At 32.2% G+C, this 17,326-nt stretch overlaps 1 protein-coding gene across 1 annotated transcript in view; it reads left to right on the top strand.

Moving 5' to 3' along the window:
* The window catches only part of plxna1a (plexin A1a), a 275,583-nt gene that overhangs the window by 89,904 nt on the left and 168,353 nt on the right, over window positions 1-17,326 (top strand). Inside the window, exon 3 of the mRNA XM_073822714.1 lies at window positions 181-312. Coding sequence (XP_073678815.1) covers window positions 181-312 — 132 coding nt within the window. The remainder of the gene's footprint in view (window positions 1-180; window positions 313-17,326) is intronic.

The raw sequence follows: 17,326 nt of genomic DNA on the forward strand, positions 1-17,326 counted from the left end.
AGGCCAGAGTTACTTCCTTTTAAAGGCCGCAGAGTTAAATGGCTGTACTATGTATCCTAAGAGACACCAAACCAAAAACCTTTTGACGGGTTTCCATTGTAAACCCATTTTTCTACCTATAAATGTCAAATCACAGCCAATCCGAACAGTATTTTTTAATGTCTGTCTTGTTTCTTTCAGATCTTGGTGAACTCCATTACCCAGCCTGCTCTGCTGTACGAGAACGTGGTGGTGAGCGAAGGGAGCCCAATTTTGAGGGACATGCTGTTCAGCCCTGACCATCAATACATCTACACGCTCACGGATAAAGAGGTAGGACTTCAGGGAGTGTGCTGTTTGACATTGATGGTCGACGGCTTTTATTTGGCGAGAATGTTCTGAGAAGCCCGACGAACAAACAGTGCGCTTTGGTCACGCATCTGAGTCCCCAAAGACGCCAAATAGAGAGGAAAGCACACAAACTCAGATTGAAAGTTCAAGTGAAGAGATACTTTTATTTTCTAAACGTTTGGTTAAAATGGCTAGAATGGAAGTGTGAGATTTGAGCGACTTCTAAGAAGCTGTTGTTTGTTTTTGCGTTTATGCATTTGGCGGATGGTTTTATTCAAAGTGGATTATGTTGCATTTTTAAGGTCTATATTTTGTCAGTTATCAGAACCCATGACTTTGGAGTTGCAAGCATCATTCTGTACTGTTTGAGATACAGGAAATGGCTACAAGGGCACTTTTTGTGGCCTTTTCTTTTGGAATCTGGTCCAATTTATCCTTTTCATTTTATCGGTTTTATTTTAAAAGAAGATTAAAATTTTTTTTATATTAACATTTTTGGGAAAGAAAAAAAATAATGGTTGTAAATAAATTCATTTTATTTATGTTACTTAAATTTATTATTGTACTGTAATTTATTATATTATTATATTGTACTTTTAAACAAAATATAGGCTTTTAAAAACAAAACAGTTAGAATTAGCATATATTTTGCCTAAAGGCTTTTTTCAGCCTTTATTTTTATGTTGGTCATTTATTATTAGTAGTAGTGGTAGTATAACTGTCCCAACATCATTGTACTAAGCACATTTCCTCCCAAAAAAACATTAGAATTTAATAACAAATATAAGTAATAATAAATGCATGTACATGCATAATTATACTAAGGCAAGGCAAGTTTATTTATATAGCACATTTCATACACAATGGCAATTCAAAGTGCTGTACATAAAAGGAATTAAAATCATAATAGCATAAAAAAATCATAAAAATTAAAAATAATAATCGCAACAATAAAAACCAGAAAATTTAAGAACATTTAAGATGATTTAAGAACTGATTTAAAATTAATTAACACAGTAAAAATGATTATACATAAAACACTAAGCAAAATTAGAATGCAATAATAAAAATAAGTAATAATAAATGCAATGGAATAATAATAACAATAAAAGTAATAATATTATTAATAACAATACCACACAACAACAGTCATAATAATAATAATAATAATATTTTTATTATTATTAGTAGTAGTGGTAATAGTAGTAATAATAAATGCAATAAAATAATAATAAAAATAATAAAACAAAACAACAGTAATAATAATAATAATAATAATAATAATAATAATAATAATAATAATTATTATTATTATTATTTTACTTTCCCAACATAATTGTACTAAGCAAATAATAATAATAATTATAATAATAATAATCATTATTATTATTATTATTATTATTATTATTATTATTATTATTATTATTATTATTATTATTATTATTATTTTACTGTCCCAACATAATTGTGCTAAGCAGATTTTCCACCTGAAATTCTCATTAGAATGCAGTAATAACTATAAGTTATAATACATGCAATGCAATAATAATAATAATAATAATAATAATAATAATAATAATAATAATCTTGTTACTCTGTGGTGTATATCCGGCCAGATCCATTTTTATTTATTTTTAGGAAATAATTAATTTTATTATGTTTTTTTTGACAAAAGATCTTTATATCACAATCTGCTGTGTATTTATTTTGTAACTAATCTCAAACCATTTAAAAATATGCCTTTAAAAGATTTTTAAGATGATGAGAAACAAACTTGGACTGACTGGCTGGGTTTTACTTTTATTCATATTATGAATGTATGAATAGTAAAAACACTGCTCTATTATGACAAAGGCTGTTCAGGATGTGTTTTATTCAATGTGCTGTTTTTTGATTCTGCACAGATTCACATGGTGAATTCGTAAGACTGTATGTGTGTGTGTGTGTGTGTGTGTGTGTGTGTGTGTGTGTGTGTGTGTGTGTGTGTGTGTGTGTGTGAGCATGTGTGAAAAAGAGAGACCCGGAACGTCTCCTGATTGTCTGCATGTGATATTCGACACTGTGTCAGCCCCCTTCCCACTTTTCCACACACATACACACAAACGGCGGCGCCTCTGGTAATTCACCACTTATCAGAGAAAATTGAGGAAGGGCTTCTCTGATCTTTTCTGATGGAAAAGAAAGCGTCCAAACCCTCGCAACCCCCCCCCAACCATCCCCCTTTTCGCTCAGACCGAGGGCTGGCGAATTCTCTCTCTCCTCTTTTTCTCCTTCCGTCTCGCTCCTTCCTTTGTTTTCTCTCACCTTTTTCTTTGTGCTTTCATGTTCTCCTCACTAAGGGCTGATTGGAGTGCTTCCTGTCTTCCTCTCATTAAAGGGCATTTCCTTCATCACCGTAACCCCATTCACTCTCCGCTAGCCCACACCGCCTCTGATTAGAGCACCACGCCGCAGCGTCAGGCTCAAGAAAAGACCTTAAACCGCGATCAAATCTGAACCCGGAGCATTTATTCTGCCATTTAATGTCAGAGATTAAGAGGAAATACATGTGACAGAATCACTGCAAACATTTGAATAATTTAACGTGTTATTTTCAGATCTTCCTTCCTGAGAAAAATACATAAGAGAGCTTTTAGAGTGGAAATAGATAGTGAGAAGACCTCATGGAAGTTCACTGTGGTGCCATGCAGATGCCTTTCCAACCGCTGGAGCTCACATATCCAAAAACATTGAAGCTAATTTTCAAATAGACATTACATTTATTAACAGATTGCATAGTTTTAACAAGTACATTCTCGCCTGAAAACTCTTAAAGGAGAAGTAAAGAAATAGTTTTTGAGGAAAACATTTCAGGATTTCACTCCATATAGTGAACTTCTATGGTGGCCACAAGTTAGAACTTCTAAAATGCAGTTTAAATGCAGCTTCAAAGGGCTCTAAACGATCCCAGCCAAGGAAGAAGGGTCTTATCTAGTCGGTTATTTTCTAAAAAAAATTACAATTTATGTGCTTTTTAACCTCAAATGCTCGTCTTGTCTAGCTCTGCGTGCACTCTGTGTATTTCGGTTTAAGACAGTTAGGGTATGTCAGAAAACTCTCATTTTACTTTCTCGTCCAACTTCCAAATTGCCCTACATCGCTGTTTTACCTTTTTCTTGTAAAGGGCGTTTGATCTTCTTTGTCCATTAACTTTGTAAACAGGGTCGGTACTTCTGCAGCAATGTAGGGTGTTTTTTTTTTTTAAGAGAAAATTAGATAAGTTTTTCGATCTTCCCTAACTGTCTTGATATGAAATACACAAAGTACACACAGAGATAGACAAGACGAGCAATTTTGGTTCTAGAAGTGAACTTCTCCTTTAAAATTACATTCTGGAACATAAAACATTATTATTTATAACATTATAGTGGGTTTGGGTTTCTGCCATGACACTCACTGTGAAAAATACTGCAAGCGAGTGAAACAAACGGTGAAACAAACACTTCTGATATCACTAGAATGTTGCACTCCTCTCAGCCAATCAGATTCGAGGACCAGAAAGAACGGTTTACATGAAAGAACATTTATATACATACATACAAATGGGGTTAAACATGACCTCTACATGTTTTTGTGAGATTCACCCTGTAATACATGTCATAATCATATTTTGTCATAAGTAATTGAACCCACAGTTAAACTATATGACCCTTGACCACAAACCCAGTCATAAGTGTTGTTTTTTTGTAGATTTATACATTATCTAAAAGCACAATAAATAAGCTTTCCATTGATTTATAGTTTGTTAAGATAGGAACTATTTGAAAATCTAGAATCTGAGTGTGCAAAAAAATCTAAATATTGAGAAAATCGCCTTTAAGGTTCTTTGCAATGCATATTACTAAGCAAAAATTACTTTTTGATTACGGTAGGAAATACCGTAACAAAATATCTTCATGGAACATGATCTTAATATCCTAAAGTTTTTTGGAATAAAAGAAAAATTGATCATTTTGACCCATACAATGTTTTCTTTGCTATTGCCAAAGACTGATATTGTGGTCCAGGGTCACATATATTATAATACCTACAGTATTCATGGCTTCACCTTTAAAAAGTCTAATGCATTATGAATGGATTGTGTTATGCTCTTTAAAGATGGCCTCATGAATAGATAAGTATTGTAATGTATTATAACAGCTTTCAGTTATTTACAAGAACATGCAACTTGTTCTAAGGCTATTATGGATGCATTAAGTCTACATTTACAATACATTATGTATACAGGCTTCATTATCAGTGTTACTCAATATTCATTTCCCAGCTATTGATATTTGGAGACTAAGATCTTTCTTGATCAAGGGGTGCATAGAAGAGTTCAAATGTGCACCAGAAGTAAACAGACAAAGAGAAAACCTCCAGTCACATGGGAGCTGACCTCAAATCACACTGTAATTTACAAACCAAGCCCAACCTTTGACCTTTAACCTGACCGGGACCCTTAGATGTAAGATCCTGAGTCATTTTCTATGGAGTACAGCTGTTCACAGTGCCGTTTTGCAGGAGTGATTTAGACTCTGAACGAAGGAGATAGGTCTATACTGACAATGTTAGATGATTTTGCCTCTGCTTTGAGTTTATTTACTGTAATGGTTCCCAGCACACACACACACACACACACACACACATACACACCTACCTATATGTACAAAAACGTTGGCTGCGCCAACACTGCGATCCATCAGCGCTTGGCGATAATTGTTTTTAATGTATCCACGTCTTCAGATGAAAAATGTTCTGTAATTGGTATAGATGGTTTCTGTATGAGTGCCTCTGATACGGGCGGCGTGTAGATTGCATGTTGAGAGGGCGGGCTTGATAACCCTTCAACACATTAACTTAGCGCGAGGAGCGTTAGGCTAACGTTCTTTAAATGGAGCCGTGTGTATTCGCTCTGCGCTCAGACTGATATTGATTTAAGTGCAGCTGTAAATGGCTTTGTTGGGGGAAGAAGGTTTTATGGAGGAAGAATATTTGAACTATTATACAAACGAGGGGGAGGAAGTGCTTCTCTCACAGGAAGTTGTGTACATAGCACTAGCCGTGGCCACATGAACCGTCTCTCTGGAGGTTGAGAGCATTGTAATGGAGATGAGAGCCGTGTTGCTGTGGTCAGTGTGCGGCTGAGAATGGAAAACCATGAAGGTCAGATCATAGCTGTGGAGGCAAAGCAGACTGACAGGCTTTGGTTTTCTTTAATAAATAGTCCTGATGTTTTTATGCTTAATTCATCAGTGCATGTTAGTCTAATAACAATGTTTGATTTTGGGCTTTCTCCCTCTCTGAAGTAACTTTTCTGCTGATGTAACCAATGCTTGTTGATAGGGCTGTCATGATTCCTTGATTCATTTCGAGTACTCAATTTGAAAAAAATCCTTGATTGCATTTTCCCTGTTGAGTACCTGGCTAAATACTGGAAGTTGTGTAATCTACGGACGAGAATCCATGAAATGCATTGTTAGACCGTTTTCCAAGGCTGCATGATATATTAAACCCAACTGAAAAAAACAATGAAGCATAATGCCATTGTGAATTCACAGTATTGTGCTCCGTTCACAGTAAATGCTGCTCCACACAAACTGTTATCATTTATATGTGTGGAGCATCTCAAACTCCAGTCCATCTCTGAATTTTATTCTGAGTTTGGGTTTATTATAATGCTCGTCTGAGAACGCAACATAAGCCATGAGGTAAATGATTTATAAAACTACACAAACACAGTAGAATACAAGAATGTCTTTCTCAATATGCTAACTGTTCTTCCCGTTTTAAAAATAAAACTTTGAACCCTCGCTCTGAGTTTATGTTTTGATGTCGACATATTCAAGAAATTACAGTGGCTGTAGCATTTCTGTCGTAAAGAAATGGCCAAATATTAAAGATTAAGTGGATATTTTAATCAAATGTTGTTTAGTCAATATTAAACAAGGATTAGATTGCACTGTAAAGGCCATGGCAGTCATTTGTTATTATAAATGTATTTTAAGTAATATTAAAGGCTGTTGTTCCCTTAGGTCTATTTTTATTACTCCAATTAATTATAATTATCCGATTACTCAAACATCAGAATAGTCGACCGATAAATCAATTACCAAAATAATCGTAAGTGACAGCCCTACTTAGTGATGCTAGACTTTCTAAGTGGCATTTAACATTGCGAACAGTGCTGTTATTATTAGCTAACACTATTAATAATTATTTTTAATAATTGAAGTTAAGCTGGAATAAAATGTTATTTAATGTAAAATAAATAAATAAATAAATAAAAAATTAAACGGAAAATTAGAAATAGCCTTTGCAACTAAAATAAAGTTACTAAAACTGCCAAAAACTAAAACTGAAATTTAAAAAAAATTAAAGCTATATAGAAATATTACAAAAAATGAACAAAAGTCACAAAAAACGCATAAAAGTACAACTAAAATTAAAACGAAAACTGAAAATGTAAACATTTAAGCTATTCAAAATATAAAAAAAAAAAAATACTAAAACAGTATGCAGAAGAAATTTGTGCTATTCTAGTCTGAAAGGGAGACCCAAGCCATATCTACAGTGTACGTTAATGAGATTTGTTTGATTTGTTTTATCATCTACCACATGAAATGTATCACTTTCATTGCTTAGAAAGTAGTATCATGTCTCTCCTCGACAAACTACATGATTTGTGGTATATTTCATCTATTTACATCAATTGGTGTTGAATGAGTTTAGCTTAGTGTTGAATGAGGATTTAACTCATCTCGCAGCCTGCTTGGTTGGCTGGTTTTAGAGGGTTTGATGATCTTTTAGGCTGGTTTAGCTGGGTGTCATAGTTGGGGAGACTAACTACAACAGATGAAAACCAGCACAGACTGGTTTAAGCAAGTTTTTTCAACAGGCTTTAAGCTTTTATTTAAAAACCTCAAATCAAAACCTGATGCTGCATCCTGTTTCCAACATACAATATTTTGTCATAGACATACTTTACGCCATGCAAGTTAAATGTGCCACAATTGCTTTCTTAATTGGCATCTTTAAGTGGAGGTGTGTTGAAATGTGTGCTGGTTTATTGTGCTTTATCGTGAAGGTTTGGACGTACAGGATGAGCTGAATGAGTTTCACAGGCCGCTCTCTCTCAGTCTGTAGCCGCTGCACACCAAGACCCAGAGGACCAAGCGAAAGAGAGAAGTGGAAATTAATTGGTTTGAAGCAATTTGTTCTGTCTTCTTTCCCTCATCTATCTTTTTTCTTTTCTTTCTCCCCTCTCTTTTAAGTGGTCCTCCTCCTATGGAGGAAGGAGTCAATGGGAGAGGTGCCCCAGGGGTCATTTTCTTTCAAATAGCGGGTTCTCGCTCTCCCTCTCGCTCCGTCTCGCTGAGATATTGCCGACTCTTTGAGAACTGACAGCGGTCGTGGGAGATAGATTGTGATTGGATCACTCCGGATTCCTTGAAGCCATCTTTCATTAATTTTTCTCTCCCCACATTCACTTCTTTCCCTGTTTATCGTAATCTGAGGCATCTCGCCATCTCTCTTGTCAACAGCGCTGGCTAACAAGCCTCCGTCGCCGTCGCTCTAGCCTGAGTCACGCATTTTTTCTCCAGGTTTTATTATGTTTGAGGAGGTGGATGGCCGACGACCGGCGTTCTCTCATGAAAGACAGAAATGTTATTGTTCCCTTTTGAATCTAGCAAGCAGAAATGTTCAAGACAAGCCGTAAACACAATCACACCGGTCGTAATCCGGCCCACATTTTAATATATTGGCTTCCGTACCTCAGGCTTACAGAGATATCACACCGCATTAGAGAAGAGACCAAGACCCTAATGTTCAATGATATTGCTGTTTCTTCCCCCCCGTTTCTTGCTGATCTTGAGGAAGATGCGTTGTATGTCGTCCACGTCCGTCTCCCCTTTTGCTCCTTTCCGGTTTTTTTTCCTCCATTTGTATCTCTTCATTGGATAATAGAAACGGCAGGCAGAGGCGCATGTTGTGCCTCAAACATCAAAAACTCCATTTCGTCGGGTTGACAGAACAATTTTCCATTTCCCATATTCACACCCACTTAATTAAAAGTTGCTGATAGCCCCGGCATCTCTCTCCGCCGCTCTGGGGTCTGCGAGAAGACATAAAGCTGTCCCGTACTAAGCGAGAAGAAACTTCGATTAGCGTTAGCTTGATTTAAACAGCGCTCGCTGCCGTTCGGACGATAGAGTTTACAACGTTTATCTGAGGCTGGGAGGAATTTCTGAAAAAAAGGCCATCAATGGATTTGTCAGTTTGGTATATTGCTCATGTAGTTTGGGGAGATATTGTTTATGCTTTTTGGGTGACTCATGAAACCTGTCAAGACTGGCTCATATTTCACATCAAATTGAAAAGAAAGAAATATGAAATTATATTTGGCTTCAAGAAAATGAATCGTTTTAGTCTTTTTATTCAATGTGGGCCGTTGTTTTTATAATGAAGTGCATTCGCTCTCAAAAATCTCATCATCGTAATGCAAAAAGAATCTAATTTTCAGTACTATAATACTATAATATAATATTTAGACACCTTCAACATTTCTCACATTGTTACAGTTTATTCGCTATAGTTTAGAAAATGGTAATACAATATGACAAGAACTCAGTTAAACTGTGTTAGAACAAATTCATTTTGATAATGTCAGATAACTTTGGTAGAAAGGTATGTAATAGATTACAATCAACCAAAAATTCAGTTAAAACTGTTAATATGACAATTTTTACACAGCTATCAATATTTGTTGACCAATTACCATATAATTCTTCATTTTGTTCAGTCTGGGGTGTAAAAAGGTTGCATTAGCAATTAAAGAAAAAATACACTTGGCCAGGTTAAAGTGTCTGAATAATTTTTGGTCCCAAATTTTAATAAATTTTTATTGGTAGTCCACTGTATGAAGATTTTTTGGGTGTAATATGTCACAGTTTACTTTATTTTGCTATGCTCATCTGCATAAATGAACTATAGCATGGAAGCCTGTTTCTGCCGCTGAATAAAAAAATAAAAACACAATTCTCACAATTCTGGCTTTTTTTCTTGCAATTTTGAGTTTACATCTTGCAATTCTGACTTTTTTTATTTTTTAGAATTGCCTCAAATAAACTCACAATTCTGAATTCTTTTCTCAGAATTGCTAGATATAAAGTCAGAATTGTGGAATATAAACTCACAATTGCGAGAAATAAAGTCAGAATTTCAAATTAAAATTTCGAATCGCAATTCCAACTTTTTTTCTCGCAATTGCGACTTTGTGTCTTGCAATTCTGACTTTTTTTTCTCAGAATTGCCTCATATAAACTCACAATTCCGAGTTCTTTTCTTTAAAATTGTGAGATATAAACGCAGAATTGCAAGTTATAAAGTCAGAATTGCTAGATATAAATTCAGAATTGTGGGATATAAACTCACAATTGCGAGAAATAAAGTCAGTTCAAGTTCAAATCAAAATTCAAATTTCGAATTGCAATTCCAACTTTTTTCTCGCAATTGTGACTTTGTGTCTCGCAATTCTGACTTTTTTTCTCAGAATTATGAGATATATACACAATTCTGACTTAATAACTTAATAAGTTTATGTCACAGAATTCTTACTTTGTTTCTCCAAATTGCGAGTTTATATCTGACTTTATAACTTTCAGTTGCTAGTTTATATCACGCAATTGCAACTTTATTTCTTTATATATTCTTGATAGCTCGCAATTGTAAGTTCATATCTACGGAGCCCCTAAGGGGACATGGAGCAAAAATTAAATAAAGTTTAGTTTCGCGTGCTCACGTGAAACTATCGCGTGCGCACGTGAAACTTTCTCTATAGTTTCGCGTGCGCACGTGAAACTATCGCGTGCGCACGTGAAAGTTTCACGTGAGCACATGAAACTAAACTTTAAAAAAAATTCTGTACATGAAGGTTTTCGCGTGAGCACATGAAAGTTTCAAGTGAGCACATGAAACTAAACTTTAGATTTTTTTTACTCTGACGTCCCCTTAGGGGCTCCGTATATATCTCACAATTCTAAGAAAAAAAGTCGGATTTGAAAGTTTGTATCACACAAATCTGAGAAAAAAAGTCTAAGTTGTGAGATAAGTCGCAATAACCTTTAAAAAAATAAAATATTCAGTGGCGGAAACAGGCTTCCATACTATAGTGTCCTGCACCCACTAGTATAAAAAATACCAAAAATTATATCAGGTGTCTGAATATTAGTATATTTAAAATAGATTTTAGATTATATTTCAAATATTCATTTTTATTTTTATACACATTTTGTTATGAAATACTATTTGGACATTTTCCTTAAGATTCCACCCAGCTTCTAACAGCGGCGCTTGGCTCCAGCATCAAGTATAATGCCCAGTGTGCGTCCGCTGTGGGAGCATATGTGGGTTTGAAAGCATGTGTGTATATTTGTACATGCGTATCACTCCCTCTGTTAGAAGCGTTTGATCATAGCGACAGTGCTTGTATTGTTTCCTCACATAGCTGCACCTCATGGTCTCTGTATAACGCAGTACAGTGAGGAAACTCTACACTTCTCTCTCGCTCTCTGAAGGTCAGTGTTCTTCTGTACTGCTCTATCAGAGAGCCGAGAGGAAGTATCAGCTGGCTGTAATCTGATTTGTGTGGCGGACGTCTTAATATAGGCAACGTGACAAGACGGAAGGAGAAACTGCCAGCTCTTCAGATCAACTTTGTGTGTGTGTGTTGAAATAGTTGTGAATGTATATGCTAGTCGTCACAAGTTTAGACGCACTTAAGTGAATTTATGTTTAATAATATGTCAGTATTAGTTTATGCTTAAATTTACGCTACAATATAATGGCGTTAATGAGAAGATTAATTTAAAAAAAGTAAGTAAACAACTCACACTTACAGTTGAGGTCAAAAGTTTTCATACACCTTGCAGAATCTGCAAAATATACATTTTTTTTTGCGATAGTTGTTCATAGTTTTTCTTCAGAAAAATCTTCTAGGTCCCACAAATTCTTTGGTTTTTCAGCATTTTTTGTGTATTTGAACCCTTTCCAACAATGACTGTATGATTTTGAGATCCATCTTTTCTCACTGAGGACAACTGACGGACTCATATGCAACTATTACAGAAGGTTCAAACGCTCACTGATGCTTTAGAGCCAGGGGTGAAAACTTTTGAAAATAATGAAAATGTGTACATTTTTCTTATTGTGCCTAAATATCTTTTTTTTTTTTCATTTAATACTGCCCTTCTACAAAAGCTACAAAAGATACTTACATGTTTCCCAGAAGACAAAATAAGTTCAATTTACTCTGATCTTCAAATTCCTCTTAATGCATTGTGTTTTCTTCTAAAGCATCAGTGAGCCTTTAAACCTTCTGTAATAGTTGCATAAAACATCACTGCACACTACATATATATTTCTCTATAAAATTCATTTATATATTACAATGTATATAAAATCCTAAAGCCATAACAAACTATATAAATCTAAGAATAAATAACACGTAAACAAAAGAAAAAGTATATATAAATGGCAGAAGAAAATGCAAACTTGAAGCAGATGTTTTCTACTTGTACTGCATCCAAACAGCCACAGAAAATTACAGGTTTTGTGAAAAAAAAAAGCTTATTCATAAATTAAAAGCTCTGTGACATTCAATTTGGTATTTCAACATATTTTCCACTTCTTTGCAGATTGCAAATTAAATGATACATTTTAAATACTTCCTTTTGACATTATACTTGTATTTCTGTTTATAACCCTTAAGGCTGAAAAAAGAGACCTGCTTAAATCAGGTTTTATCTGGTTTCATCAAATTTAGATTTGCCATTATATATCATTGTATATTTACATTTTAATTGCTTGGCAACGATTAATTGTGATTAATCTCATCCAAAATAAACATTTTTGTGTACATAATATAAAAATAAATATAAATATAATATTTTATATAAATATAAAAATGTCTTATGCTCATTAAAATTCCATTTATTTGATCTTTATTTCTATTTTGATTTATTTCTGTGATGTAAAGCTTAATTTTCATTAGCCATTACTCCAGTCTTCAGCGTCACATGATCCTTCAGAAATCATTCTAATATACTGATTTATTACTTTTATTATCAATGTTGGAAACAGTTTTTTTTTTTTTTTTTGGATCCTGTGATATTTTTTTCAGGATTCTTTGATGAATACAGTGTTAAAAAGAACAGCATTTATTTAAAATATAAGTCTTTACTATCACTTTTTATCAATTTAACACATCCTTGCTGAATAAAAGTACTGATTTCTTTCAAAAAAAAAAAAAAAACTGACCCCAAACTTTGAAAGGTAGTTTATATTGTTACAAAAGATTTCTATTTTAAATAAATGCTGTTCTTTTTAACATTTTATTTATCAAAGAATCCTGAAGAAAGTATTACAGCATATTAAGCAGCATATTAAAATGATTTCTGAAGGATCATGTGACTCTGAAGACTGGAGTAATGATGCTGAAAATTCAGCTTTGCATCACAGGAATAAATTCTATTAGTATAATGAAATAGAAAACAACTATGTTAAATTGCAATAATATTTAACAATAGTACAGTTTTTTTTTCTCTTTTGTTTTTGGTCTAATTAGACATACTGTTGATTGTTCTGTTTTGGTTTTATTTGAAATAAATTCAGTTTTTATATTTTTTTTTTATGTTTATCAAATAATTCTGGAAAAAATGTATTAAACAATTACTTGCCCATTTTGAGAATGAAAACCCTAAAAAACAATAAGCCACAAAAGGTTATTATATTATATTATATTATATTATATTATATTATATTATATTATATATTTTGCTTAAAATTTTCATTAATTTAATTTAATTTAGCAAGGAATTGGTAAAATGAAAGTAAATACATAAAATTAATATTGTAAAAAAAATATTTTGGTTTTAAATATACATATATATTATTTTTGAACTTTCTATTTATAAACGAATGATATATTATATTATATTATATTATATTATATTATATTATATTATATTATATTATATTACTTTGCTTAATACTTTTTAAAATAAAGATTAAAAAATATTCAGCATGGAAATAATGTTAAAACTATTTTATAACATTTTTTTTTTTTTTACATTTTTAGATTTTAAAAACTATAAGCCTATAAGGTTAAAGCTATAAACTATAAGGTTATAATATTATATTATTTTGCTTAATACTTTTTTAAAACAAATATCTTAATAAAAAAAATCAGCAAGGATGCAGTACAGTGAGAGTAAATACATAAAATTAATAATATCACAAAATATTTAGATTTTTCTGTATTTTTAATCAAATAAACACAGCCTTGATGAGCAGAAAAGTGTCCTTTTAAAAAGCATTAAAAAATCTTACTGATCCCATACTTTTGAGCGTCAGTGTGTTTATATTCATATAATTTATTTTATACATAAATATATTTAAGATATAAACATAACGTATTTATAATAAATATAAATACATATGCACACAAAATCTTTTATTTTGGATGCGAATAATCACGATTAATCACGATTAATCATTGCCCAGCAGTAATTTTTAAGTTTTATTAACTTTTATTTGTTTAAATATATTTCAAATTATACTCTTTATTAAATATGTATTTATTCATTTTCTCATTGGCCTAGTAAAGTGGTCTTTTGTTTTATGCAATGTGTTTTATGGTGACTTAAATTGTGGAAAATAGTAACATAATAAAAATGTGTATATGTGGTAAAATCTTGACTTGTAGTGTAAACAACCACACAGGGGAAGACACTTGCAGCAATTAAAATCAAACCGTAGTTCACCTCACAGCTGGACTAGCCATTTATGGCTTTCACACACTCATAATTTTCATTCTTTTGCTAGTTTTTTTTTTACCCCCATTCCATCATTTTACAACACTTAATTTGTTCTTTTTTCCTTCTCACCGTGATTTTACTGAGGAGATCGTCCAGACGTGACATAGTGACCAAGTGAGCCATTCCAGAGCCCAGGTGTTGCCATGGTGATATCCATAAACCATGCACGTTGCACACACACAAATCCTTGAATGTGTGCTGGTATTGATAAAGCAGGAGTTTTATTGAGCTCGTAGCTGGAGACTCAACCGACATGTAGCAGTGAGCATTTGCGTTCAATAACACTCTGCACCGTGAAGGCCGTTTCTTCTCGCATATTTGCCCTGCGAGGAATTTGCGAGTTTAAATTAGCATTTGACAGACATTTATTGGAGGTGAAATAAAGAGCTGGATAAGACTGGAAAATTAAGTGACTCAAATACCAAACATTAATTATGTTTTATTATTTGTTTATCATGTTAACAGGCGGTTGCTTTATATAACCCGGGTGAAAGCTGCAATTTAAAACTAATTATAGAGTACGGTAATTTAAATATGTAACCAAAATTGATCTTAAACTATGAGCTGTAGATTATATCTGTGTCGAAGTCGGAGACAAATCTGATGGCAGGTCTTTGGCGTACGGTTTGTTCAGAGGGGGCGGAGTCTGATTGTCAGCACACTGGGCTAATTAGACATACTGTTAAGTGCCTTGCAAAGTATGTCTGATGAAATATAGCAATTGTTTTGATGGTCTTTTGCCACTTTATTGATGTGAACAGTGGAGAGAGAACAGGAAGCCGTCAGAGAGAGCTACATGTTCAAGTTTCTCTAATAAACCTTCTGCTTAGGCCATGGCTCAGGAAAAAAAGAAGAAAGTCATCTATACCTCAAAATATTATGTTTCAAATGAAAACTTATAGCAGGACAAACATAAATCCTGATCATTGAAAATAATTCTATTTATCTAAGTCCAATTTGGACATTTTTATGTTTTATTCTCTCAATTTATTTATGTTATGTTATTTCACAAAATACGTTTTTTAAATAATAAAGTTTTTTTTTATTATTATTATTATTATTGCTTTTATTGTAAATAAATTCAGTTTTGATATTTCTGTTTATCAAAGAATTCTGGGAAAAAATGTATTAAACAATTACTTGCACATTTTGAGAATGAAAACCCTAAAAACAATAAGCCACAAAAGGTTATTGTTATTATATTATATTGTATATTTTGCTTAACTTTTTCAAATAAACATTTTAAGAAAGTATTATTTATTTTTTTATTTAGCAAGGAATCTGTAAAATGTAAGTAAATACATAAAATGAATAATGTTGCAATATTATGGTTTTACATATATATTTTATTTTTGAACTTTCTATTTATCAACAAATCCTGAAAAAAATGTTTTAAAAATTACTTGGCCATTTTATTTTATTTTATTTTATTTTATTTTATTTTATTTTATTTTATTTTATTTTATTAGGTTTAAAAAAAACTATAGGCCACCAAAATATTATATTATATTATATTATATTATATTATATTATATTATATTATATTATATTATATTATATTATATTATATTATATTATATTATATTATATTATATTATATTATATTATATTATATTATATTAATTTGCTTAATACTTTTTTTTAATAAATATTTTAAGAAAAAAAAAATCAGAAAGGAAAAAGCTATAAGCCACAAAAGGTTTTTGCTTTTATTGTTATATTATATTATAATATATTATATTTGCTTGATACTTTTTTAAATACAGATTTTAAGAAATAAATTATATTATTCAGCAAGGATGCAATAAAGTGAAAATAAATTCATAATGTGTCAAAATATTTGTATTTTAAGTAAATTCAGTTTTGTTGTTCAGCTTTCTATCAACGAATTATTATTATTATTATTATTTTTACTCTTTGAGATTTTTTTTACCATTTTGAGAAGGACAAACCCACAAAAGGTTGTTATGTTATATTATATTATATTATATTATATTATATTATATTATATTGCTTAATTATTATTATTATTATTAATATATATATATATATATATTTAGGATTTTAAGAAATTAATTATATTATTTAGCAAGGATGCAGTAGAGTGAAAGTAAATACATTTACATTCAAAATGTGTCAAAATATTTAGATTTTAAATAAATGTATTTTTTTACTTTCTATTTATCAAAGAATCCTGGAAAAATACTTTGAGAATATATTTTGCGAATGGAAAAGAACCAAAAACGATAAGCCACAAAAGGTTGTCACCATTTTACCATGTTAAGTGTTGTCTTAAGCATGTTTCAAAGCAGAAAACCTCTGTAACTGTGGTAAAATCCCTGTAACATAGCCTCAAGTTGGCTCATTGTTTTATAAAAATATATGTCCACACCAATATATTTACAGAAGCACTAATTTTCAATGTACAGTTAAATAATAAGTATATTTCTAAGTCTAACTGTAGGATGTTTACAGTTGCCAAGCAACATTGTCTTTAATAATTTCTTAAAGAAAACATGTGCAATGCCTACAAAGCAACTGCTACACAAGGTTAGTCTATTCATGAAAACATGCTATTATTAAGCACCGACACTGCATAATATATCTATAAAACATTCTATACAATAATTGTACACAAGGTTTGTGTACATGTGCAACGAAATAAGAATTCAGTCATTTTATCTGGTGGATGGCAACAACAAAAACAGTACGATTAAAGAGAAATGAAACAAATAAAGTCTTAGTAAAACGGCCTGCTGAAAAATGGAGACCAGCTTGGCATATTATTACATTTCTATTGATTTGCAGTCACAGGTGTGAATATTTACACTATATTGGCTTCACATAATATCTAAAAGTTCAGATCTGGTGTTACAGGTGCGTTTCGTCAGTTATACGGCCACAGATGTTGCGTCCCAGGATGCTGTTTATCATCGAAACGGTGTTCGAGATGACCCCATCACCCTGACTCAGATTAACCACGGACATGTACCCCACAGGGCTTTCATGGGTTTGATGGCGATACATAATTTATGATTGGAGGGGGAGACATTCTTTAAGAAATGGAACCTATATTAGCAGAGCTTTACTTCTGCAGCTGG

The sequence above is a fragment of the Garra rufa genome, chromosome 18, assembly GCF_049309525.1.
Source record: "Garra rufa chromosome 18, GarRuf1.0, whole genome shotgun sequence".
NCBI classification, from domain to species: domain Eukaryota; kingdom Metazoa; phylum Chordata; class Actinopteri; order Cypriniformes; family Cyprinidae; genus Garra; species Garra rufa.